General features: G+C 53.5%; 1 protein-coding gene across 2 annotated transcripts; it reads left to right on the plus strand.

The window, feature by feature from the left end:
* The first annotated feature begins 521 nt into the window (after positions 1-521).
* Positions 522-12,767, plus strand: SLA2 (Src like adaptor 2). 2 transcript variants are annotated; one of them, XM_032789261.2, is made up of 8 exons: positions 522-876; positions 2,438-2,588; positions 5,119-5,218; positions 5,951-6,037; positions 8,071-8,174; positions 10,180-10,329; positions 11,159-11,291; positions 11,724-12,767. In XM_032789261.2, the coding sequence occupies exons 2-8, from the start codon at positions 2,501-2,503 to the stop codon at positions 11,860-11,862; spliced, it is 801 nt and encodes a 266-aa protein (XP_032645152.1). In that variant the 5' UTR covers positions 522-876; positions 2,438-2,500; the 3' UTR covers positions 11,863-12,767. The 2 variants fall into 2 exon arrangements, with proteins under 2 accessions (XP_032645152.1, XP_074928561.1); XM_075072460.1 differs by lacking the exons at positions 522-876; positions 2,438-2,588 and having other exon boundaries at positions 4,859-5,218; positions 11,724-11,946.
* Positions 12,768-27,036: the final 14,269 nt, after the last annotated feature.

Consider the following 27,036-nt stretch of genomic DNA (forward strand, 5'->3'; position numbering starts at 1 on the left):
GGAGAGGTTCAGCCATACTTGGGGGGGTTCAGGTGTATGTACCTGTACTGGGGAGAAGGGTTCAGCCATACGTGCCTATACATAGGGGGAGAGAATCAGGTGTACATACTTGTACAGGGGGAGGGGTTCAGGTGTCTGTACCTGTATGAGGAGAAGGTTCAGATGTACATGCCTGTATATGTGTGTGTGGGGGGGGGGGAAGTGTGTGTGTTAAAAACCAGAGTCCAGTCCCAGGGAGGAATTCACCAGCTTGCCATGTTCTCAAGGCTGGCTCCAGAGGAAGGGATGTCTTGCTCCTGCACCCTTCCCCAGGGCTCCCAGCCAGCACCAGCAGATATGGGTCTGTCCCCATCCACAGTGACACCTGCCCCCATGGAAACAGGATGCTGCAAGCAGCTGCTTTCTGAGCAGAAACAGAAACCAGCGCTCCAGCCTCCTCTCCAGCACTTGCGCACGTCACAGGAAATGTGGACGGGTCGTGGCTTCGAGGCCCCAGCCAGCTCCCTCCTGTCACACACCTCACATTCAACAATAAGCTACACAGAAGTTTCTAGTACCAGAGGAGAGCGGCACCTAGGAGAGAGACAGGGACCTGCTGCCGGGGGGTTCTGAACAGCATAATCTAGCAGTTCGGAGAGCCTGCAGTGGTGGGCTCTGCTCTGCACTGCACAGGGGAGCCACCAGCTGGGAGAACCTGCAGTAGTGGGCTCAGAGGACTCCTAGTGCCTCCCTGTGTGCAGGTGGATTTTGCCCAGCACTGGAGTGACTCCTTCCCTAGGCAGCCTGCCGCAGCAGGAGGGGTGACACTGCAGACTCTGCACAGCATCTGCCAAGCTCTGAGGAGCCCTGTAGCGTCTTCGTTGAGATGAGAGTCAAGTAAGTGGAACAAGCTTTTTCTCTGGGGGATACAGGTGGTGTTGGGGGTTGGTGAGCTCTGGCCCAGGGGCCTGTTCTGAACGGATGGGCTGCACATAATGAAGACGGTGCTTTGAATACACTGCCTGCTGTCAGATACCCTAATGAGGGAGGAAGGAAAGGATGCAGCTGCCGACTGGTCAGCCCTCACTCCAGTTGTGTTCCTCAGGGCAGCAAAGCCAGCACGTGCCCTATTCAGTTGCTGTAGCTCTGTCTGAACCCGTTTTCTATGGGCCCGGAGCTGAGTCAGAGGAAATGGGGGAGAGTCGTGACTGTACGATGAGACGCTGTGATAACATGCTCATCCCATTCAGCCCATGCACTCAAAGCCCTTTACAAACAGTGATGAACTAAGGCTCACAGCCCTCCCTGTGAGATTGGGGTCATTTCACCCACCACTGAAATGCAGCCACCTCTGGGGTGTAGTGCAGCAGCTGTTTAAAAATTTGCAATGCCACCACACCCCAGTTTGGCATTGGAGGTGAGGGGGGGTGGCAGCAGAAGAAACCGATGGTCTGTGTGTATGTGTTGGTACTTAGGCGACAGGACAATGTGGCCTGCCATAGCCAGCTGACGCTGCTGGGAGTAGGGGGCAGTTAGCTACACAGGGCCTAGACCCCCACAGTGGCAGTTGGCCACCAGCCCTCTCTGGTAAGAATTACTGTGGTATCTTCAATGACCAGAGACTGGCAGGCCCCTGGGGTCCTCTTAGGCACGAGATCTCCATGGCACCCGTGATCACTGCCCTGAGCCATTCCCTTGGGTCTCATTAGGACGGGCGAATGTAGTGCTGTGTTGTGCAGCCCCTGGCCATTCTGTGTCGCTCTCCCCACAAGCCGGCTGCCATGACCTCGCAGCCTGCCTGCCTCAGTGGGGCTGTGGTGTCCCTGACCTGGTTAATGGGGGAGGCCCTGTCCGGATACGTCAAACTCTTTTCTGACATGACTCTGGGGCAATGCCCTACTGCCGTAAGCCCCCAGTTCCCCTTTGTGTTGCAGCAGGAACCTCTGGGCTTGCTGTGGCTGGTCAGGTTAAACCAAGAGCAACGACACAGAAAACCACCCAAACAAGGCTCCACATGCCCTGTTGGCCCCAGTGCCTGTGCTCAGAGCGGCACAACACAGAACAGCCAAATGGGGCAATTTTATAAACATGGCCTAGGCTAACGTGCCAATGAGCGGGGGGTTGTATGGGTGGGTGTGAATGCGCAGGCCTGTACCTGCCTGTGTGTGAACAGCCAGGGCAAGCAGCCAGCCCCAGCAGCCCAGGCAGGCCACCGTCTCTCACACCACGTAGCCCTGGCTGTGCATAGCTCAGGGCATGGCCCACCTTAGCAGGATGTGGCTCTGCCTGGGCAGCTGCTTGGGCCACCTTATGATGAGAACCAGTCAGCCATTTGAAAGCCTCACTGAAGGCCCTTGCTGTGAGGAGGGCAGGGATCCCACAAGACCAGGGGTGGACAGGGAGCAGCGCAGGCAGCAGCCCACAAGTTCAAGCATTTAGCCATCCCTTGGTTTTTCAGCTTTCTCTCCCTGCTGCAGAAGCTCAGAGCTGTTTGCTGAGGCCCCGCTGGTGCCCAGGAGTGATGGGAAGTTTGCCCAGCAGGAGCAAGCAGCTTGTCATTCAGCCCAGCCCAGCTGCTGCCATGCAGGCCACTGCCCCTGTGCAGACAGGTAGGAATCATGGCCCCTTTGCAGCGCTGAGCACTGGTGAGATGTGGGCTCAGAGTTCCCAACCTGTGCACAACAACCCCATCCTGAATCCATCCCATGGGGCACTGCAGCACCCCCTTTTGCCCCATGCCTACTCTGTCATCATGCTAGGCCTGCTGGCTCAGCGCAGAGCCCTAGGAATCAGCCTCTTCCGTTGCCAGCAGGACACATGCAGCTCAGCCTGCGGAGCATCACTGTTCAAAGCCGCCTGAGACCCTGCCATGTCCTCCAGCAGCGAGGGGGCAGGGGCGTGGCTGCCCAATGGCCAGACCCAGCTTCTCTAGCATGGAGGAGCAGGACAGGGTACTGAGAAGTTGCCTTTAGCGTGGGGAAGGGCTGGCAAGATGCCAAAGCTGCTGGCCTCTGGGGCACCAGTAACCTGCTCATTTCCTCCAGCTGGTTTGCACAAGGCTCCTCTCCCTCCCCACACTGCTGCCCAGCTGATGTGCACTTCGGGGTGTCCTTTGCTGGGAGGCTGCAGTGTCCCTCCGCCCGCTCTGGCCCAGCTCTGAGGCACCCAGCACAGGCTTAGTCCAGGAGGAATGAGGCTGGCAGGAAAGGCCGGCGCCTCTTCCTGCACAGAACGAGGGCTGCATCTGACACGGCTTCTGCCTGTTTGCACTGGGCCCCTGCGGCCTGCAATGACCTGGGACCGTGGTCTGAGCCAGGGCGTGCCCCAGGAGAGCTGGGAGGCAGGAGCATGCAGAGCCTGGCAGCAAGGGGATGCAGGGGATGGCAACAGGTGGCTGCATTCCAGCCCCACAGGCAGATCAGAAGAAAACAGGCTGGTTCTTGGCTTTCCTAATGGGGTCTGAGAGCGGCTGGGGGGCCTGGCCTCAGCCAAGTCAACCTGCTCCAGCAATCCAGGCTGTACTCTAAACAGGCAATTCTGTTCCGCCTCTATTCAGCACTGGTGAGGCCACATCTGGAGTATTGCGTCCATAGGTGCCGACTTCTAATGGCACCAGTGGGTGCTCGACCCCCTGTGGCCCCTGGCCCCCATTCCAACCCCTTCTCCAAAGTCCCTGCCCCAACTCTGCCTTCTCTCTGCCCCTATTCGATTCCTTCTCCAAATTCCCGCCTGGCCCTGCCTCCTCCCCTGAGCATACCATGTTCCCGCTCCTCCCCACTCCCTCCCAGAGCTTGCTACAGCTGTTTGGCGGCTGCAAGCATTGGGAGGTAGGCAGAGGAACTGAGACGTGGCACGCTCAGGGAAGGAGACAGAGGAGGAGGTGAGGTGGGGCGGGGATCTTGGCTGCCGGTGGGTGCAGATCGCCCACTAATTTTTCCCATGGGTGGTCCAGCCCCGGAGCTCCCACAGAGTCGGTGCCTATGACTGCATTCAGTTTTGGCCCCCCCCCCCCCCCCCCACTACAGAAAGGATGTGGACAAATTGGAGAGAATCCAGCAGAGGCAAAGAAAATTATTAGGAGGTTGGGGCACATGACTTATGAGGAGAGGCTGATGGAACTGGGCTTATTTAGTCTGCAGAAGAGAAGAGTGAGGGGGGATTTGATAGCAGCCTTCAACTACAGTGCAGAGCAGACACCCCACCCTTCCCCCAGCACTGCTAGAAACCCTGCCCCTGCCCAGCGCCCTCCAGTGGTCATCTATAGCCCCTGCAACTAGGCAAGTCCCACAGTGCCAAATGCAAGGGGCCCAGTATGGGGCTGACCCCCCCCCCCCCCCCACACACACACACACTGTGGTTACATGGGTGGGGGTTGTAAATCCAAGCAGGACTCCTGCAGTGGGGGCTAGTGCTGTGCTGCTGACCTCTCACATGCAAATCTCACCACCAGGCCTCCAAAAAGCATGAGATTGGCTTAAAATCCTTCAATTTTTTAAAAAAAATCCTAATAGTTGGGTTGGGGGGGGTGTGTCTTTGACTGTAACTTTCTGAGGTGGGAGGGGCTATGCTCTCCAGCTTGGGGGAGGGGGTGCACTCCAGTTTTGGGGCCGTGCTCTCTGGCTTGTGGGGTCACGCTCTGTGGCTTCTGAGGTTGTGCTGTCCGGCTTGAGCGGGGGGGTCGCACTCTGTGGCTTGAGGGGGGGCGGTGCTCTTCAGCAATGGGGCCATGCTCTTCGGGTTGTGGATGTCATGATCTCTGGCTTGGGGGGGTCATGCTGTCCAGCTTGTGGGGGGTCACACTCTGTGGCTTCGAGGGGAGGTGTGCTCCTCAGCTTCAGGGCTATGCTTTCTGGATTTTGGGGCTGGCCACTGACTTTTTCCTGAAAGCCCCGATTCTCCCCAGTTCTGGGAGCTGGGGCTCTAAAGAAAACATGACCTCTCACAAGAGTCAGTACCGCTGCCAGGCCAGGGGCATACACAAAGTCTGTTCCTGCACACATCCCTTCTCTGGGCACCCACTGGGAGCCGTGGGCCCGCTCACCCCGGCACTGCTCTTCCCCTCTTGTGAGGCTGCGGGCACTGCCCCCGTGGGCAGGGAAGGGCAGTGCTGTGCTCTGAGGTGCTGTGGTCTCTCGACAGGTCTGAACAGCTATGTGGCAGTTGCCTTGTGCTCTTTCCCCGCTGGAGGGGAGGCAGAGACCATCCTGCGACCAGGCGAGCAGCTGAATGTCCTGTCTGAGTAAGTCCCAAATGGGAGCAACCTGGGTGCCCAGGGCTCAGCCCCAAGTGCTACCCCAGGGCCCGGACAGGAGACTGAGGCCTCCCCGGCACTGGTGTGCTCACCAGGCTGTGCCCGAGTGCTCACTGTACTGTGCCAGGCTGGAAAAGGTTGGCGCACCGGGGCTCTGCCCCCATCCCCTCCCTGAGATGCATGGCCTCTAAACACACAGACACGGCCACCAGCGCTGCAGCCTGCGGCTTCCCCAGGCCCTGGGGAGCTCTAGGAGAGGCTCTAGTCATATATTTCCCATGCCCTGCAATCCTGCCTGCTGCAACATACCCTGGAGCCTGCCTCTGGCCTGGGGCTCACACAGGCCTCTGCTGGCGCCAGGAGCCAGAACACGGAGACATCACAGGGGAGCAGCCTCTGCTGACCCATTCCTGGCTCCCGGCAAGCCTTGTGCCCCACGGGAACGGTGTTGGGCTGTGTGGGGACCATGCCCTGCAGGCACGTTTCAAGCTCCCATGGCATCGAGCCCCACTGCTTTGTTTTCAGGAGCCCCCAGAAACTCAGACACAGCAACAAAGAGGCCCTTGGTGAGTTCAGTGGGCCAAGATGGCTGGCTATACGTGCAGGGGGCAGGGGGACCAAGCCAGGCAAGAAGCTGCGGGACTACCAGCACAGCACAGCCATAGGCCTTGGTTGGAGGTATGTGGCCATGGCATTCCTGGAAACTCTTCTCTCTTCCAGGGTCGGGGAATGGTGGAACGTGGTATCACTAGTCACCGGCAAGGAGTGTTCGGTCCCCAGCAGCCACGTGGCGAAGGTGTGGCACAGGTAGGAGCCCATGGGCCTGGCGTTATCAGTGCTGCTGTTTAGTGCTGTATCATGGCAGTGTGGGGTCAGGGCCCCTGGCGCCAGGTGCTGCACGACACAGGAAGGCACGGCCCCTGCAAACACTCCCATGCAAGCAAATGTGGTGGGAATGCACAGAAGAGTAGTGTTACTGGTGGCTGTTTGCAGGCTGGGTGAGTCACCCTGTGTGGCTGTGCCAGACAGGCAGCGGGGCTGGAACAGCACTTGGGGCTCCGCAGGCCATAGGTGCCCACGGCCTCAGTGCACTCTGGCAGTGCCAGGGGCCCAGAGCCCCACCCAGGCACCTCACGAATGCACAGCTAGGGAGGAGGGGCGGCAGTCTCCATGCTCCAGGCCACCTCTCCCGTCTCTGCTGGCGCTGTCCACATGGTCTCAGGGCATGGGGGGCTGAGATGGGGCCTGTCCCGGGACTGAGGCTAGCGCATGCAGGGGCCACCTAGCTGCTGTCAGAGGACAAAGCTGCATGGCCTCTCTGGTCAGGGGGTCAGGCTCCAGGTGAAGCACAGACAGCCCTAGAGCTGAGTGTGTGGCGCACTCTGCTACCCAGATGGCAGGGAGCTCACATGCAGCTGAGACCCCCTGAGTGACACCCGCTGAGCCACAGCTTCCTCTCCCCTCCCCCCAGCTATTGTCTCCTGCTCTTCCCAGCTCTGGGGCTGAAATGCAGAACTCAGGCCCCACTAGATGTGAAACCAACCACTTTGCAGCAATTCTCCAGAATATGCTTTGGGATTTGTACCGTGGCAGCCCCAGTCACAGCCCAGGCCCCACCGTGCTAGATGCTGGCCAAACAGAGCGGCACTGACAGGCCAGCACGTGGGAGACCCTCAGCTATTCCTCGGAGTGAATTTCAAATTGGCCCAGTTATGTCAGTTGGCTCCATGGTGCTGGGCTCTCACCCTGGAATAGCCATGTTGCCAGGCATGCTGGGGTAGGTTAGGGACATTCGGAAAGTGGAGCAATGCCAACTGACTGAGGAATTTGGCATGGCCGCTATAATAATTGCTTTTTTGTAGTGCCCAAAACATGTAGGTGCTTCACAGACCTGGGTCCTGGCCTAGAACGTCCAGCGTCACTAAAGCTCCCACTCAGCAGTGGCTCCGGAGCCGCAGAATGACCCATCAGGAGCAGGGACACTAAATGCCCTGGAGAATTGTGCAGTTAGTTCACAGCCAGTAAAAGCCAGCTGAGCAGACCCCCCCAGCCCCGCTTTCCCACCTCCTGAATGGTTCCCATGGTCCTGCTCCTCTCCCCTGGATCTGCCCCCAAGGCAAACATTGCTCTGGAAGGCAGAGTGAGTGGGATCCTGAGAAACCAAGTATTGGGCTTGTGTCCTGCAGCTGCAGAGTTTCTGCTGCCATCTCGTATGGGCCGGCTGTGGCCAGTGATCAGCTTGCAGCCCTGGGTGCTGCAACATGTGGTGCTGGTGTTGCTGAAGCCTCAGCGTGGTGCCGGGGGCTCTGTGCTGCCTTCCGTGTGGTGCTGACAAGGGTCTGGGGGCAGTGCTCCAGGAAGATGCAGTCTGAAGGGTTGGTTTCTTGGCTGAACACCGTAGTTAGCTTCCTGGAGACCATGTTATTCCTGTTGTGCCATTGAGTGCTGACCACTTGTGTTCGTGGAAGACACCTTGGGGTTCCTGTGTGGGCGGAAGGTGTAACAGTGCTGCCTGGCCCGTCCGCCTTCCTACATTCCTCTTGCTTTTTGCTGCCGGTCTCCACGCCCACACTGTATTGCTGTGTGCTGTTAGCCAGCGCAGCCTTTCCAGCGGAAGCCTGGGCCAAGTGTAACAAACAACCTGGGCCCCAGGGAACTTGTGGCTCAGGTGGGAGCCAGGAATGGGACCACCCAGTCTGTCCCCTGCCAAGGCAGGGCTGTCCCCATAGTGGGGGAGGGCTGAGCCCTGCCTGTTCTGGGGGGCAGGGCGCTGGGATGGCCCAGGAGTGGGGCTGCCTTCTGCCACCCTCTGGTGCTCAGTGTCCTGTCATTGCTGCCAGGTGGCTGTATGAGGGCGTTAGCCGGGAGAAAGCCGAGGAGCTGCTGCTTCTGCCGTGCAACCACAGCGGTTCCTTCCTGATCCGAGAAAGCCAGACCAGGCAAGGTAAATGACTCCACAGAGCTGCTGCCAAGCACCCACTACCTGCCAGCCGGGCTGGAGCCAAGGGGCAGGAACCATGGGTCTGCTTCCTCTTAGCGAGCAGGAGTCCTGCAGCAAGATGCCTGGGCACTGCCCAACCCGAGGCTACCAGCCCCACATGTGGGCAGTGTCCCAGCCCCAGAGCTCACCCCACAGCACCTTCTGCCATGCCAGACAGTCCCTGATGGGGGAAGGGCTCCAGGGTCACTGAGATTTCTGGGCTGCTGCCATCAGTGTGGCTGAGGACAGAGTCTAGCCTGAGCTGGCGCCTGTTGTTGGGCACAGCCTGGCACCTGAGCAGGGAATTTCTGTGCACCCCTTGCCCAGCCTGGCCTCTCCCCAGAGGGTGGCTCGTGGGGAATGACAGAGATGGGGCAAAGGGCTCTCAGGTCCCAAGCACATGAGAGCCGCAGCTGCCGCTGGACTTGCTGCTCAAAGGCTGCTCGTTGAAACAGCCACCAAACTGGCCCCCACACATCCTGGTGGAGCACAGAGCCCGGGGGTGGGCCTTCGCTGCTTGTTGCTTGGGGCTGGTATGAGAGGAAATTCACCTACTGCGGCGGCTGTTTGCCAGGCTAGGCAAAGCAGCAGCAGCACACCTGTTTCCACTGAGGTCAGAGCCCTGCTCTCAGGTGTGATGTTGGCACCTTTCCAGTTCCATGCTACTGCCGCAGGCTGGGGCTGAAATGGCCCCAGCATAACTTAGAGTGGCCCCAGGGCACAAGCAAAGATTTTGCTGAAAATCCTGGGCTCTTTTAGAAGTGTTAGCTCCCCTTGGTGCTAGTGGAGCAGAGCTGGGTCCAGAACCGGACCTGTACCTTTCCCTAAAAGCCCTGCTAAATCAATCATTAGCGATCCAAGGCAGAGGCTGGCTGCTGCTGAGGAGGAGTGTGACAGCCCAGCAGGTCAGAGCTGAGTCAGGCCCAGGCTGTTCGGTCCCGGCTGGCCCAGCATGATCACAGCATGCGCCGTCCCCAAGGGAAGCACAAGTTCTTTAAAAGTGGGAACCTGCCCCTGCACACACCAGCTGCTGTGTGTTGTGCTCACGATTCCCATTGCCTTCCCCAGGGCCACTTACGGTAGGAAGCAGGCACCTGCTGGCTCAGGGGCCAGACGATCAACAGTTTCAAGGGCTGAGTTTGATGTGTTATTGACTGAGGCCTCCTGCCTCATCTGCGGTGCACATAACGGCGATGTGTAGATCAGTGGCCTTATCTCCGATCACTCGCACCTGTGTCTTTAGCTGGCTGCCGAGCCCAGCGGTTTCCTGAGTACACTGGGTTTGTGTCACACTTCCCTCCCCCCCCACTCCACTGCCCCCAGGCAGAAAGCTTCCTGCAGCATTCAGTTACCAGCATAGGAACTGAAAACCGTGCTGTGCGTGCCGGGACCGGGGAGCGACCCCGCCAGCGGGCTGGCCAGTGTGCGTCAGTGAGCTTCCTACAGGTGGGGCTCCCTCCCGCACTGCTCGATGGGGATAAGCACACAGCCCAGAGTCCTGCCTGCAGCCAGGCAGCTGGCTGGCTCTCTGGAGCGGGTGTTCCAAAGACAAGAGGGTGTCTCACCTTGTCTGATGTGGGGGCAAGAGGGTCAGCCGGCATAAGGGTGACAAAGCCTATGCCGGCCTGCAGCCCCACGGCTGTCCAGCAGCTGATCAGCTTGGCTTGTGGCACAGAACATTGGCCAGTCAGACCCCAGCTTGTGAAAATCTCATTTTGCTGCTGTCAATTGGCCGATGTCCCCAATAGGTCTGTTCCCTTCACCAATCAGTGTACAGTGTTCAGCTTCGCCCATAGTTTGCAATGCTCCTAACACCCCGGGGCCTGTGGCAAGGGCTTGGGCCCAGTGCAGTTGCAATGAAGCCGATGTGCTGGTGCGGCAGGAGCCCCCTGCCCCAACTCAGCTCTGTGCTCCCGGCCGTGGCAGTGTGCTGGAGCCAGGCTTTGCATCGTGATCGCTCCCCTTGCAGGCTGCTACTCCTTGTCAGTCAGGCACACCAACCACTCTTCCTGGGACTCCGTCAAACACTATCGCATCAATCGCCTGGAGAACGGCTGGCTCTACATCGCCCCACGCCTCACCTTCCCCAGCCTGCAAGAGCTGGTGGACTATTACTCCGGTAACCGCCCCTGCCCCAGGGGGAAGTGGGTGATCAATGTGCGCAGCCCTGGGCCTGCAGAGCCCCAAAGACCGGGGGGAAGGCGAGGGGGGGAAAAAGGAGACGCACCAAAGAGCTCTGGGTGCCAAGCTCACCCTGGGACAGCCAAAGCGCAGCCCCAGCCCCCAACAGCCCGTTCCTCCCCAGCCTGGGCTCTTAGCCCCATTTTCTGGGGTGGCGGGCAGGGGTGTCATGAATCCAGGAATAGACCCCTGTCTTTAGGGATGGTGCTGCTTGGAGCAGGCGTAAGAGCCCCGGGTAAGTATCGCCCCTCCATGCTGTGCCCTCTCCCAGTGCCTACCTCATGACAGGGCCACTCCATGGGCCCTACTACCCATACTCCAGTGAGGAGTGTGTGGCCCAGGGCCAGGCTTGGCCACATCTGACTACACTGCCTCCAATGTACTTGGGGGGGGGGGGGGATACATGTTCTTCCCTGCTCACCCCAAGCCCATCCCACTGTGCACGTGACTTGCAGGGGTCACGACTGCAGAGATGTGTCTGCAAAGCAGGCCTGTGGGTGCTGGGTGTGGTCTAGCTGCCCAGCATCTCTCAGCAGAGTGCTCCAGCCCCCCAGCAACGAGCAGCCTGCACTACGTGACCCTGAGTGGCAGTGCTCACCGGCCTGCTCTGCTCAGTTCCAGCTGCCCCTTGGTGTGAGCAGGGCGCCTGTTAGTGCAGCTGGCACCCCAACAGAGGAGCATGTGTCTGTGCTGCATGCAGGGTGTGCATGTTCCGGGGGCGGGTTAATGGGACACCATTGCTGATGCTCCCTGCTTCTCTGCCCCAGAAATTGGAGACGGGTTGTGCTGCCTCCTCAAGGAGCCGTGCTTCATCCAAGGAGCAGTTCGAGTCCCAGCCCAGAACCTGGCCCTGCCTGTGGTTGTCAAGAAATCGTCTCTCAACTGGGAGGAGCTTGACAGGTAGGAAGCTGCTGGCAGCGGAGGGTGCTGCCCCTCACTTGTGCAGGGGCTGGAGTGGTTCCACTGCTGTTTGGGATAGCAGGAGTGGAGCCCTTCTTGTGCACTGTGGGGGAGGGGGGGGAGCCCTGCTGTGAGGGGGGAACCTGCAATCCCCCTGCCCAGTCCTTGCCCATCTGAGTGCAGGCTCTAGGATGCCCGGCTCCCAAGGTCTGGGTGCTGAGCAGGGAGGGGGGCCTCCAAGGACCCACCAGACACAAAGGGATGCAGCAGCTCAGGCTGGGGCCTGTCTGCCTCTAGGCTGGTGCTGGTGCTTAGCTTTGGTGCCAGTAATGCTGACACTGGCTAGAATGGGGAGCAGGGCCAGGTCCAGCGGGTGCTAGGCTGCTGGTGAATAGCATGACTGTGCTAAGCATCTCTCTCTTCTGTCTATAGCTCGGCCCTGTTTTCAGAGGCTCCAGCCCCAGAAGGGGAGTCCCCTGTCAGCCTGGGCCTGCGGGAAGCCATCAGCTCCTACCTCTTTCTGACGGAAGAGCTGCCCCCGGAGAAGGGCAGTCTGTGGAAGAGTGCCTGAGGGTGCCGTACCAGCACATGGCGCCAGGGACCGTGGGGCTGCAGTCTCAGCCAACCAAGCTGCTTCCCCAGCCTCTGGACTTTTACCCTCCACCCCGCACACGCACCATATAAATTATTGGCCTGAAGCCAAGTAATTTATTGCAGCAGCGCTGCTCTGAGCTGTCCCCCCCAGCTGGCCTTGTCTCATGTTTGAACCTGGCTGGTGGGTGGGGTGGTCCGGGTGCTTTGGACCTGACTCGGGCCCATCTGAGCCTGGATCCACCGCTCGCCACAAGGAACCCAGCGCCTGCTGCTCGGAGTCACTCTCACCTCCAGTGCTGGTAGCTTTGGCTGAGTAAGCTGCTGCCTGGGAATCCCAGCACACAAGCAGCCTCTGAGGATGCCTTACCAAGCCCAGTAGCCAGAAGGAAAGGACTTGCTAGAAAGAGGAGTTTGGGGTGAATTATAATGTACAGAGGCCCTGTTATGTGCTGTGTGTAAGAGAGTTCGATGCCAGTGCACGTGACACTCTGACTGACTGGCCTTGCCTAACACTGAATACAACAGACAGAGACAGGGCAGAATCAGCCTGTGCCCCTCAGTCCAGACCTGCGTGCTCCATACACAGCGCTGCCAACTGCAGGCTCATGGCCCCTCCGAACACCAGCACCGGCCGGAGAGCTGGGGCCATCGCCAACTGCAGACTCCCATGTCTGACATCAGCCTGTCATCATAGGCCTGCAGCAGAGAAAGCCAAGTTCCTCTCCACAAAGACAAACTAGCCTAAAGCCAGGCCATGCAACCCTGTAAGACACTGGCCCGGTCCAAGCGGTTCGTAAAGTGCCATGAGCCTGAGGCCAGGAAATGGCTTCCAACTACTGGGCTGTAGCTGTCAACTGAAATAAAATGCAAATATTGAATAACTGAGCTGTGTCCTGTGGCAATGGCACCAGCACGCCCCCCCACCCGACAGATCATGGCCCCAGGACAGGACTTTCATGCAGTTTAGCTCATGTAATGCAGCCTCTGCACAGCACATTGGATACGTTTCCAGATTTCATGCAAAATCAGCATGTAAAAATTTGGCCTATTAAAGTGGCTGAGGTTTGGGCCAGGTGCTCTAGGGGGCTGTGCAAAGCTCTCGCTCCGGACTCCCAGCAAGGGAGAGGGCGAGTCCCAGGCCTTTGCTGGATGGCTGTCGGGGAGTTGGTCTCACCTTCGCAGCTTCCCTAGACCCTGCCTCAGTCTCCTGGGCTTTTCCTGCCGGGCTGGGACAAAAGAAAATCCAACAGAGTTTTGAGACTAATAAATTTAGCATCAAGAATTGAGAAAACAGTATTAGGCACGTCACGAGTGCTCCCTTAAACCAGGTATGCCTCCAGCTTTTTGCTCCTACCTCAGCCAGTGCTGCCGCCCCCTATACTGGGGCTTACGGAGCTCTCTTCGGGCTGGACGCTGAGCCAGGTCACAGTGTCATGCCCTTGGGTGCAATTAGGGCTGCCAACCTTCCCGGCTTGGCTGGGAGTCTCCAAGCATCAGAATCACTCTCCCGGTGGCTACTGACACCAATCTGGGGGAGTTTAATAGGCCGCTAAAAATATGGTCAGCAGCACAGCAGGGCTAAGGTAGGCTCTGTGCCTGCCCTGGCTCCACACAGATCCCAGAAATGGCTGGCACATCTGGCTGCTAGCCACAGGGGTGGCCGGGGGTATGCGTCTCCATGCATGGTTGGACAGGCCAGATGCATCTGGGAGCTGCCCAAAGTAAGCACCGCCTGGTCGGAGCCTGCATTCCTCACCCTCTCCTGCCCCAGGCCTGGGCCCCCTCCTGCATCCAAACTCCCTCCCAGAGCTTGCACACAGCACTCCACCCTGCACACCAACCCCCAGGCACAGCCTGGAGCTCTCTGCCACTCCGACCCCTTCACCCCAAACCCCTGCCCCAGCTGGTGAAAGTGAGTGAGGGTGGGGGAGAGGCAGGACTGGGGATGGAGTGGGGGGGTAGGTCCTCAGAGAAGGAGTGGGGACGAGATGGAGTGGGACAAGGGTGTTTGGGTTTGAGCAATTAGAAAGCTGGCAACCCTAGGTGAAATTCAGACCAGTCAGAGGGCATGTTGCTGCCTGGGTGCCTTAAATGCAGGGGGGAATTACAGTATGGACCCACGGGACCTGGGCCAGTTGGGGTGCCACCCCCCAAGGCAGGAATACTGGCCTTGCCCTACCTCTACCCTCTGATGCTCCCCCACCCCCAGCAAGGCCAGAAGCAGGAGAGCACTGAGCATATTGCCCCTGTGTGGGACCCCCCCCCCTCCTACCCCCTTCCTCCCATACAGGCTGCCTCCCTCCACAGCCCCTTGCCGTGCTGCACCCCACCCCCCACAGCTACTCTCCTGCTACCTTCCTCTCTCCCTTCTGCACAGAATTGACACTCCTTCCCCCCTACAGCCCCTCTCCTGAACCATCCCTCCCACTCGTACAGAGCTGCCCCCCCCGCACGGTGGTCCCCCTAAGCCCTTCTCCTCTCCCCATGCAGAGCTGCCCCCCCAGCCCCTTTCCTGCACTGCTCCCTCCCACACCAAGCTCCCCCCAGCCTCTCTTCTGACCCCTCCTACCCACACAGAGCTGCCCCCTCTGCCCAGCGCTCCCCCTAACCCCTTCTTCTCTCTCCATGCAGAGCTGCCCCCCAGCCCTATCTCCTTCCCCCACCTCACTCCTGTGCAGAGCTGCCCCCTGTGACAGAGTCACAGGACTGATGCTCTGGAACTGCTCTGTATGAAGCCAGCCAGGGCTGGGGAGGAGGGGTGGGTCATGACTCCCTGCAGTCATGCTGTCCAGGGCAAGGCGCCTCCTCAGCTATGGCCTTTCTGATCTGACCTTGGAGCAGGCAGCAGCTGTTTATACTGTACCAGTCCCCCTGGTGGGTCCAGCTGGCCAGGACCCCTGGGGAAGCCAGAGGGCCCTGCACCCCCACGCCACAGTCAGATGTGACTCTCAACCAGTGTGTAAAACAGGTGGTTTATTAGTCAACAGGAACACAGTGTAGAACAGAACTTAGCACCTTTTAGCTAAGTCCCCAGCACCTCTCCTGCCCATGCAGACAGTAGCAGCCTGCTGGCCTTTTAAGGCGGGTCTGCATTCCAGTGATGCTCTGGTCAAGGTTGCTATACAGTGGGAGAAATTGTTAAAGGGCAGCTAGGTATCCAACTCTCACTGCCAGTGACCTGCCCTCTAGACTTGGGAACTCTCCCTCAGGGCTCACTGGGCTGCCTTAGATACCATGACTTACAGCTGCAAGTCATGCTGACTAGGGCCTGGCTATATAAGCAGCACCACTTATTGAGAGAGGCTGCTCCTGTCCAGCTCCCTAACCCATCCCCCTCCCGCCCCCCGGCTCCCCCATGCAGGACTCCATTCCCCAGCAGCAGGAGCACTCTGCACTTCAGACAGGCTAAATACGGGGGCAAGGGCTCAGGGATTATAGCGGATCACAAGCTAAATATGACTGCACTGTGTAACACTGTTGCAAAAAAAAAAAAAAAAAAAAAACAAACATCATTCTGAGCTGTATTAGCAGGAATGTTGTAAGCAAGACATGAGAAGTAATTCTTCCGCTTTACACTACGCTGATTAGGCCTCAACTAGTGTATTGTAGCCAGCTTTGGGTGCCACATTTCAGGCAAGATGGCAACAAATTAGAGAAAATCCCAGAAAAGAGCAACAAAAATGATTAAAGGTCTAGAAAACATGACATATGAGGGAAGATTGGAAAAAAAAAAATTGGGTCTGTTTAGTCTGGAGAAGAGAAGACTGAGGGGGCATGATGACAGTTTTCAAGTATGTAAAAGATTGTTACAAAGAGGAGGGAGAAAAATTGTTTTTCTTAGTGCTGAGGACAGGACAAGACACAATGTGCTTAAATTGCAGCAAGGGAGGTTTAGGTTGGCCATTAGGCAAAACCTCCTGTCAGGGTGGTTAAGCACTGGACTAAATTGCCTAGGGAGGTTGTGGCATCTTCATTGTTGGGAATTTTTAAGAACAGTTTTGACAAACCCCATCAGCGATGGTCTAGACCGGGGGTTCTGAAACTAGGGGGGTCACAATGCTTCAGGGGATCACAAGGTTATTACATGGGGTGGTGGTCACGAGCTGTCAACCTGTGTCTTGCGGTGCTCCAGCTGTCAGTCATGCATGGACAACAGCAGCTGCTGGCCGGCCACCCAGCTCTAAAGACAGCGCTGCCCCCAGCAGCAGTAGCACACAGGGCAGGGTGGCATGGTGGGGGATGGGAGTGGTCATCACCTGGGGGGTGGGAAGGGGTCATCACAGCCTGAAATATTTTGAAAGGGGGTGTGACTGTGTACCCCATAAAGGGTGTGCACCTTTATGGCAATATGCTTCTGAATGTATACATATGACAGAACTGGAATATGTTTTATGCTACATATACCATGTAACATCGCTCTGTAAAGGTTATGATCTACTGAATCTATGCATCCTATTTGCATGCATCATTGTTGTATTCAAATTTATGAATACTGGGTGTGTACATGCTTGATTTCTAAGTAGCCTTAGTAAAGCATTTGGTCAGCTTCTTAAGAAAGGAATGTGCAAATTAAGTGCCCAATCAAGAAACACTTAAAGGACAATGAATCTTGGAAGGCTCCAATCCACACAAGAAGTCTACGTGAAGATATTCAGGGTACCATGTAAACAATGGCTGCTGCCTGTAAAAACTGAGTCATGCATGGACATGTGACTTGCCCATGTGACTCCAAAACTCCATCTTGGAGCTGGACTTTGCATAGGAGAGAGGAGGGGGTCTCCACCCACAAAAGAAAGTCTATTTAAACCCCTGGGCATCCCCTCCATTTGGTCTTCAGTTAGCTCAAGAGAGAGCATCTCTGCCCCCAAGGATACCTGAAGGTGTGAGTGATTGCTGGACCCAGACTAGGGGCTGGTCTACACTACTGGGAAAAAATCGATCTTAGATACGCAACTTCAGCTACGTGAATAACGTAGCTGAAGTCGAATATCTAAGATCGGATTACTCACTCGTCCTCACCGCGCGGGATCAATGTCCGCGGCTCCCTGTCGATTCTGGAACTCCGTTGGGGTTGGTGGAGTTCCGGAATCGATATAAGCACGCTCGGGGATCGATAGATCGCATCTCGATGAGAAGCGATCTATCGATCCCCGAGCAATCAATTGTAACCCGCCAATACGGCGGGTAGTGTAGACGTAGCCTGAGAGACTAATCTGTAAAAGGGAGCTTACTGGAATTCCTCTGAGGGTGAGGTTTTTATCTGTATTCAGTTTTCTTACCGTATTAGACATACACTTGCATATCCTATTTTATTTTGCTTGGTAATTCACTTTGTTCTGTCTGTTACTACCTGAAACCACTTAAATCCTATTTTCTGTATTTAATAAAATCACTTTTTTACTTATTAATACGTACTGTGGGTTAATAAATACGTGTGCGGGGGAGGACCCGAACAGCTGTGCCTATCTCGCTCTCAGTGTTATACAGGGTAAACTCAAATTGTTCACCTGCTATAAGCTTTATATAGGGTAAAACAGATTTATTTGGGGTCTGGACCCCACTGGGAGTTGAGCATCTGAGTGTTAGAGGAACATTTCTTAACCTGCTTTCAATTAAGCCTACAGTTGTTAGGGGACATGGGCCTGGGGATGGTAGCAGAAACAGCCTCATTGGAGAATTAAACCATTGAATGTGTGTGTGTAACCCTTTCTAGCCACGAGTCAAACATCTTGCAAAATAAATAACCCCCACAAGACCTGTGGGGAGATGATGTTTGTGTTTTTGTGTATTTACAGATGTATGAATAGGGTTGACAATGTAATCAACAGTCCCTGTTTATGCTGTATTCTGATAATTCAGAGGTCAAAAGAACACCCTATTTAAATGAATTGTAAACACAGGATATCTCTGTATTCATCTCTTTGAAATGTATAGCAAGTAATCTGTGAATGGCGGAGGAACACGCAAATTGCCTTATATTAATTCTGTAGCTAAGTATCTGTGATGGATCTCCTTCAAAGTCATGCTAATAACTCCCAACTTGTCAAAAGACATGAAATTGTCTAAAAGATCCTTGAGTCCTGATTCTGTTGTCTCAGATCTGCTTAGGTATCATCAGGGGAAGTTTGAGAACCCAGTTATGTTGGTATGCCTTGAATATGATATTTGGACATATAACTTATGAACTATTTCTGAAAGAAGTCTTTGCAACTACAAAGCTCGTCATCTCTGCTATGAATCTGCACCTAAATAAATTGAACTCATGTCTTTTAACCATACTCTTGTTTTTAATAAATTTTAGTTTTGTTAATAAGAAATGGCTGTAGTATGTATTTGGGTAAGGAAACATTCATTAACCTGGGAGGTAATGTGTCCAATCCTTTCAGACTGGTAGAACCTTTTCTTTTATATAATGAAATAAAATTTTGAGAGATCATCATATTTGCCTTAGGTACCTGGATGGAGGCCTGAGGCTGGATCAGTTTAAGGGAACTGTGTTGTTTGGATGTCTAAGTAATCAGTAAGGTAATAAAGAAGCTGTTTTGTGCTGGCTTGGTGAATTTAAGTATTAGAATATCCACCAGATTTATGGGGATTATCTGCCCCATTCTTTGCAGTTCACCCTAACTGAGTGACCATAGTTGGCCCCATTAGGACCCCGGGCACAATGTGCTACACTGATTACAGAGAGCGAGCAAGAGAGCCAGACTGCTGCTCATTTAACCAGAATATTGTGTGGGACTAAGTCAAACACCTTACAGAAGTTCAAACATATCAGATCAATAGTTCCTTTTATCAACCAACCAACAACAAAACAACAAAAAACTAAAAAACCCCAAACAAAACCCCCCATTTGTTTGATGAGCTATTTTCCATAAAACCATGTTGACTAACATTAATAATGCTGCCATCCATTAATTCTTTATGACTGCATCCCACAACTGCCTTTTCATGTTACTGCCCAGGATCAGTGTCGGCTAACTGGCCTCAGTCATACTGGTTAGGGTGACCAGATGTCCCGATTTTATAGGGACAGTCCTGATTTTTGGGTCTTTTTCTTATATAGGCTCCTATTACCCCCTACCTCCATCCCAATTTTTTCACATTTGCTGTCTGGTCATCCTACCACTGGTCCAAGATTTATTAAAGGAAAAACAAAAACAAAAAACAAAACACGACAGAGGTTTTTGGCTAATTTGTTTAATATTCTTATATGCACTTTACATGGTCCTGGAGTTTTTAACATGTTTATTTAACAGAATAATCACTCCAGAGCCTTTTAAAATAGACGCTGTTGCCCACCAATCCTCTGGTCACGTAGCTGTTTTTAGTGAGATATGGTTTTGCAAGTAGCTCTGCCAGGCTCCTTCAGAACTCTCAGATGCAACCATCAGTGCATCATGATTTCAGGCTTTTTGAATTACCAGTTTATTCCAGCACTAATACTTCACCTCAGTTGGTGCTACTGCTTCATGCTTATTACCAGAAAAAGCAGCCCTGGGGAAAGCATCTTGCGAACATCCTCTGTGGTAAAGACTGATGCAAATACTTAGTTTCTCAGAAAACACTTTTCTCTTTCTTAATTGCACTTCTAAACTTAGATATCCCAGAGACCTAGCTATTCTGTTGTAGGAGTTCTTCTTTTGACATACTTGAATTTTTCACTGTTTGCTCTTCAAAATCCATCTTACTCTCCTTATCTCGCTCTGACCTATTGCATATTGTAATTTGTGCTTCTGCTTATTGGCTTCACCAGGGTCAGACTTCCAGTTTTTGAAGGATTTCTGTTTGGCTTAAATTACCTCTTGAATCTTGCCATTTAGGCAGAATGGTTTCCACCTGGCATTCCTGGTTCCATTTTTGCTCCGTGGTTCGCATGCCTTCTGAGACTCTAGGACTGTTTCTTTTAGCGGCATCCAACCCATCTCCGAAGATCTGACTTCCTTTTCTTCTGCCTTAAGAGCCTTATTGACGTACCTTCTCCTTTTATTGAACTCTATGAGCTTTAGCATCCCTGTGTCACTGGTGCCCTTCCTGCCCCCAAGGATTTTGAACTTAATTATACTGCAATCACTCTTACTTAGTGCCCCAGTTACTGTCACTTGTTGAACTTCTCCTGACCAGCTTCATGCCTCCATTTTGTGGAGTCCTTGGGCCTGCTGGGGGATTCCAAGCTGGAAGTGTTGCTGCTGGAGGGGCACTGCCTAGAGGATCTGGCTGATGAGATGGGGAGTCAGAAGGTCCCAGATCAGATGGGTCCTCATGGAGAGTTCCATTGTATGCCTGCGAGTCTGAACATCTAAGGAGGAAAGGAGTGGCAGATCTCACTTGGATGGAACATGTGATTTCCCCAAAAGGCAGCATAGGAAGCTCTATGCAGTTCACGTACCAGGAAGATTTGAGAGCAGCACAGTCAGGGTTTGAAGCCCAGGTCCCTGGGCATACTATGTTCTCCAAACAGCCCCACTAATGATGAGTTGAAGGACCTGGATATGCTTAGTTTGGAAAAGAGATTAAGGGAGGAGGCAGAGGCTAGCAGTCTTCAAATACATGAAAGGCTGCCATAAAAAAAAGATGGAGAAAAGTTGTTTTCTGTTGCCATAGAAGGCAAGATAAGAGGCAGTGGGTTCAAACTACAACACAGCAGATTTAGATTACATCTCAGGGAAAACTTCCTACCTGTAAGAACACTAGGACAATGGAACAGACAGTCTAGGGAAGTTGTGGAAGCTCCTTATATGGAGGTTTTCAAAAGGAGGTTGGAGAGCATCTGTCTTGGATGGTTTAGACACAACAAATCCTGCATTGTGGGAGGGGGTTAGATTAGATGACCCTTTGCAGTCTTTTCTACCCTCTGGTTCTGTGATTCCATGACTTACCAACTATCTAATATAAAAAAATATTTACAAAAGTTAGAGCAAAAGCTAGAAGGCTACAGGCACAGAAGGGTTCCATCCCAGACCACAAGAACTAGAAAGGAACTGGAGAGCAGTCATTCTGCACTGCCTCATAGTGCTCCCAACCAAGGGCAAAGATCAAGGCACACACCAACAGCTGCTGCTACTGAAGAATTTCCAGTCCCAGGCACATAGATAGCATGCACACCCACAGTAAATACCAATAGGGCACCTGAAGGAGGCCAAGAGACCATCTTCTCATTCTCCACTCAAACCTGTCAACTTCCCAGCAGAGCTGGCAGTGTTCTCACCCCTGCACTCAGGAGCTCTCTCTTACATGGCAGTCTCAGGATACTGCTGTAATGCAACTGCACAAAACCTCAGGAGAGGGACTCTGACAACTTCACAGGAAGGGGCAATGAATCTGCTACTTGTTCTGATTCCAGAATGACTCACCATAGTGGCCTGGAATCCACTCACAGGGCTGCGCTTATGATCCCCTGCTTTCTCTGTGCTGCAGAGAGCTGCCATAATAGCTGCTGACAAGCTAAAAGGAAATTGAGCCATATGTCTGTGATGGAGTCATAGATCCAATGCGTTGGAACTTCTCTGTATGAAGTCAGACAGGACTGTGGGGTGGCGTGACTCCCCTCTGAGCATGCTGTCCAGGGCAAGGAACCTCCTCAGCTATAGCCTTTCTGGTCTGACTTCGGAGCATTCAGCACCCATTCACACTACCCTTCCCCTTGGCAGATCCACCTGGCTGGGACCCCCGGGGAAGCCAGAGGGCCCTGCACCCCCACTCTGCAGTCAGATGCGACTCTCAGCCAGCAAGTAAAACAAAGTTTATTAGTTGACAGGAACACAGCGCAGAATAGAGCGTTAGCATAGAATTCAGCAACATTCAGCAAAGTCTATTTTGGTGAGATCCCGGGCCGGACGTCTTTGACTCCCTACTCCGAGTCCCAAATAGGAGACTCCCCAGCTTCCAGTGACCTGACCTCTGACATGCATGTTGCTCCACCTCCCAATCTTTGTCTCGCTTCCCAGGAAAAGTGTCACCTGGTCGCATCCCTTTCCTGGGTCTCAGATTACAAAGGGCACCAACCATCGCTTACATGCAGGCAGCTGGAGCTGCCTCACCTGGCCCCGAGTGTCTCAGCAAAAGTCACATGCCCTTATTCCCACCACCTAGGCATTGGTGCAATACAGACGGAAACTGAGACATACACAGTATCCATGCAAAATAGTAAGAGTCACATAGGTTCACGTACAACATAATAAGGAAGAAAAACCCACTTTGGGTATGTCTACACTATGGGATTACTCCGATTTTACAGAAATCGATTTTTGGAAACAGATTGTATAAAGTCGAGTGCATGTGACCACACTAAGTACATTAATTCGGCGGTGTGCATCCATGTACCAAGGCTAGCGTCGACTTCTGGAGCGTTGCACTGTGGGTAGCTATCCCATAGATCCCGGCCATTGGAATTCTGGATTGAGATCCCAGTGCCTGATAGGGCAAAAAAACATTGTCCTTGGTGGTTCTGGGTACATCCTCCCCCTCCCTCCATGAAAGCAACGGCAGACAACTGTTTTGCGCCTTTTTTCCCTGGGTGAACTGTGCAGACGCCATACCATGACAAGCATGGAGCCTGCTCAGCTCAAGGCAGCAGTCATTAACATTGTAAACACCTCATGCATTATCGTGCAGCCTATGCTGAACCAGGACCTGAAAAATCACACGAGGAGGCGGCAGCTATGGCAGTGCGGCGACGAGAGTGATGAGGACATGGACACAGAATTTTCTCAAACCGTGGTTCCCGGCACTTTGGAGATCATCCTGTTAATGGAGCAGGTTATAGCCGTGGAATGCCGATTCTGGGCCCAGGAAACAAGCACAGACTGATAGGACCACATAGTGTTGCGGGTCTGGGATGATTCCCAGTGGCTGCAAAACTTTCGCATGCATAAGGGCACTTTCATGGAACTTTGTGTTTTGCTTTCCCCTGCCCTGAAGCACCAGAATACCAAGATGAGAGCAGCCCTCACAGTTAAGAAGCGAGTGGCGATAGCCCTGTGGAAGCTTGCAACGCCAAACAGCTATCGGTCAGTCAGGAATCAATTCGGAGTGGGCAAATCTACTGTGGGGGCTGCTGTGATGCAAGTAGCGAAAGCAGTCACTGAGCTGTTGCTACCAAAGGTAGTGACTCTGGGAAATGTGCAGGTCATAGTGGATGGCTTTGCTGCAATGGGATTCCCTAACTGTGGTGGGGCAATAGATGGAACCCATATCCCGATCTTGGCACCGGAGCACCAGGACACCCAGTACATAAACTGCAAAGAGTACTTTTCAATGGTGCTGCATGCACTGGTGGATCACAAGGAATGTTTCACCAACATTCATGTGGGATGGCCAGAAAGTGTTCATGACGCTCATGTCTTCACGAACACTAATCTGTTTAAACGGCTGCAGCAAGGGATTTACTTCCCAGAACAGAAAACAACAGTTGGGGATGTTCAAATGCCTATAGTTATCCTTGGGGACCCAGCCTACTCCTTAATGCCATGGCTTATGAAGCCATACACAGGCAGCCTGGACAGTAGTCAGGAGTTGTTCAACTACAGAGTGAGCAAGTGCAGAATGGTGGTAGAATGTGCATTTGGCCGTTATAAAGGCGCGCTGGCGCATGTTACTAACTCACTCAGACCTCAGCCAAACCAATATACCCATTGTTATTGCTGTTTGCTGTGTGCTCCACAATCTCCGTGAGAGTAAGGGGGAGACGTTTATGGTGGGGTGGGAGGCTGAGGCAAATTGCCTGGCTGCTGATTACGCGCAGCCAGACACCAGGGCGATTAGAAGAGCACACTGGGAAGCGCTGTGCATCAGAGAAGCTTTGAAAACCAGTTTCATGACTGGCCAGGCTATGGTGTGAAAGTTCTGTTTGTTTCTCCTTCATGAAAACCTGCTCCCTTGATTGACTCATTTTCTGTAAGCAACCCACCCTCCCCCTTTGATCATAGCTTGCTTTCTAAGGAAATAAAGACACTATAGTTTAAAAATTCTTTATTAATTGATTATAAAAGAGGGAGAGAACTGACAAGGTAGCCAGGTAGGGTTTGGGAGGAGGATAGGAGGAAGGAAAAGGCCACTAAAAAGTTCAAAATAATGACAGACTTTTGCTTGGGCTGTCCACTGGGGTGGAGTGGCAGGGTGCATGGAGCCTCCCTGCTCCCCTCCCCCACATTCTTACAAGTCTGGGTGAGGAGGCTATGGAACATGGTGAGGAGGGAGGGTGATTATACAGGGGCTGCAGTGGCACTCTGTGATCCTGCTGCCGCTCCTGAAGCTCCACCAGATGCTGGAGCATGTCCATTTGCTCACGCAGCAACCCCAGCGTCGCATCCTGCCTCCTATCATCTTCCTGTCGCCACCTCTCATCTTGAGCGCCTCTCCTGTCCCTCACATTTGTCCCTTCTGTCCTCACGTTCACTGGCATCTTTCCTGTACTGTGATACTGTGTCCTTCCACTCATTCAGATGAGCTTTTTCATTGCGGCTTGATTCTATGATTTCAGAGAACATTTCATCTCGTGTCCATTTTTTTCGCTGCCTTATCTGACATAGCCTTCGGGACGGAGGATGGAGGCTTGAAAAATTTGCAGCTGTAGGGGAGGGAGGAAAAAAAGGGAGAGAATCATTTAAAAAGACACATTTTACAGAACAATGGTTATACTCTTTCAGGGTGAACAACACTATTCACATTACATAGCACGTGATTTCGGTACAAGGTTGCATTTTGCATCTTAATATTGAGTGCCTGCGGCTTTGATGTTAAGAGATCACAGACACAGGTCCAGGCAACAGAATTCGGCTTGCATGTGGCCATGGTAAGCCATTGTCTTTCGGCTTCTGCAGCCTACATAAAGCAGAGCTCTCCTTTCCCACATACCAAGCAAAGCCCGTTGAGTGCTGCGGTTTTCCTGTTAACATGCAGCAGCAGAAACCAAACTACCTCCCCATCTAATTCTCTGGGATGATCACTTTACCCATCCCCCCCAGCACATGGCTAGTATCAGGGAAGATCCTTGCTAGCCAAATGCAAAAAGCTCAGCGCCAATCCACCCCTCCCCCCCAGCTTGGCTAACTGCAGGGACGGATTTCTTTTCAGCCACAGGCAAACAGCCCAGTAGGAATGGTCACCTCTGTCCCCTTGATTAAATTCCCGTATTTCTACCAGGTTATCATGAATGATATCACTCTTCTGAGGATAACACAGCGAGATGAAGAATGGATGTTGCTTGAGTGCCAGCAAACACCGGGACCATACGCTGCCAGGCTTTGTTATGCAATGATAGCAGATTACTTGCTACTAGCATGGCATGGTCAAGTGTCCTACCATGGAGGACAGAATAAGGCTGTACTGCTCAGAAACCTTCTGCAAAGGCTTTTGGAGTACCTCCAGGAGAGCTTCATGAAGATGTCAATGGAGGATTTCCACTCCATCTGCTGACACATTAACAGACTTTTCCAGTAGCTGTACTTGGCCACGAATGCATCCTAAGTCCCCAGGGCAAATAAATCATTAAAATACGCTTGCTTTTAAACCATGTTTTATATTTACAACGGTACACTCACCAGAGGTCCCTTCCATGGCTTCATGGTCTGGGATACTGCCTTGGGAGGGTTGGGAGGATACTTCATTCAGGATGAGAAAAAGATCCTGGCTGTTGGGGAGAACAGAGTGCTGTGTGCTCTCCACAAGCTCGTCATCCTCTTCCTCCTCCTCATCTTCCCTGTCTGCAGAATCCTCAGCCATGGCTGAGATTACCCCCTCCTCAGAATCCACGGTCAGAGGTGGGGTAGAATTCCATAGCAGCTCAGAGTAGAAGCGGCATGTCTGACCTGGACCTTCTGTTTGCTTCTTTGGTTTTCTGGTAGGTTTGTCTGAGCTCCTTAACTTTCATGCGGCACGGTAGCGAGACCCTATTGTGGCCTCTCTCCATCATGCCCTTTGAGATTTTTTCAAATGTTTTGGCATTTTGTCTTTTGGAACATAGTTCTGTTAGCATGGAATCCTCTCCCCATACAGCGATCAGATCCAGTACCTCCCACACGGTCCATGCTGGAGCTCTTTTTCGATTCTCAGACTGCAGTTACCTGTGCTGCTCAGCTCTGCATGGTCTTCTGTGCTGATCAGCTCTCCATGCTGGGCAAACAGGAAATTAAATTCAAAAGTTTGTGGGGCTTTTCCTGTCTATCTGACCAGTGCATCAGAGTTCAGATTGCTGTCCAGAGTGGTCACAATGGTGCACTGTGGGATAGCTCCTGGAGGCCAATACCGTCAAATTGCGGCCACGCTAATCCTAATTTGAAATGGCAGTGTCGATTTCAGCACTACTCCCCTCATCGGGAGGAGTATAGAAATTGATTTTAAGAGCCCTTTATGTCAAAGTAAAGGGCTTCATTGTGTGGATGGGTGCAGGGTTAATTTGATTTAACGCTGCTAAATTCGACAAACTCGTAGTGTAGACCAGACCTCTGTCACATCTCTTGTCCCGTTGGGACTGAACTGAGCGGGGTCACTTTAGCTCATGACCTGGAGAAGTTCAGACCCCCACTCTGGGACGAAGCATCAGCTATAACACTTGCACTCCCCTTAACATGGACCACCTCCATCTCATAATCCAGGAAGGACAGACTCCACCTCAGGAGCTTGGCACTGGCCTCTCTCATCTGGTGCAGCCACGGCAGGGGTGAGACTTCACTGTGTACACTGAACAAACGCCCAACTAGATTCACCTGCAGCCCTTTAAGAGCCCACTCCAGGGTCAGGCATTTCTTCTCTGCAGCTGCATAGCCCTGCTCCTGAGGCAGCAGTTTCCTGCTCACATACATGATGGGTTGTTTCTCCCACTGCACATCAGCTTGAATAGGCACTGTGCCCAGCCCTGTCTGAGGTGTCAGTGAACACCACATAGGGCTCGCCAAAGTCTGGATTTCCCAGCACCAGGCCCTTGACCAGATCCTCCTTCCATGCACAGAGAGCCCTTTGGGACTGCCCAGTCCAGACCACCTTGTCTGGCCTACTCTTCTTGCATAGCTCAGCGATGGGAGCTGACAGAGCTAAAGTGGGGCACCGCCATTCCAATAAAGGCCTGGACCTGTTTCTTAGTCTGGGGTGCAGGCCAATCTCCAATTGCCTCCACCTTGGCTGGCTCTAGGCAGCTGCTCCCCACCTTGTGGCC

The sequence above is a fragment of the Chelonoidis abingdonii genome, chromosome 14, assembly GCF_003597395.2.
Source record: "Chelonoidis abingdonii isolate Lonesome George chromosome 14, CheloAbing_2.0, whole genome shotgun sequence".
NCBI lineage: Eukaryota > Metazoa > Chordata > Testudines > Testudinidae > Chelonoidis > Chelonoidis abingdonii.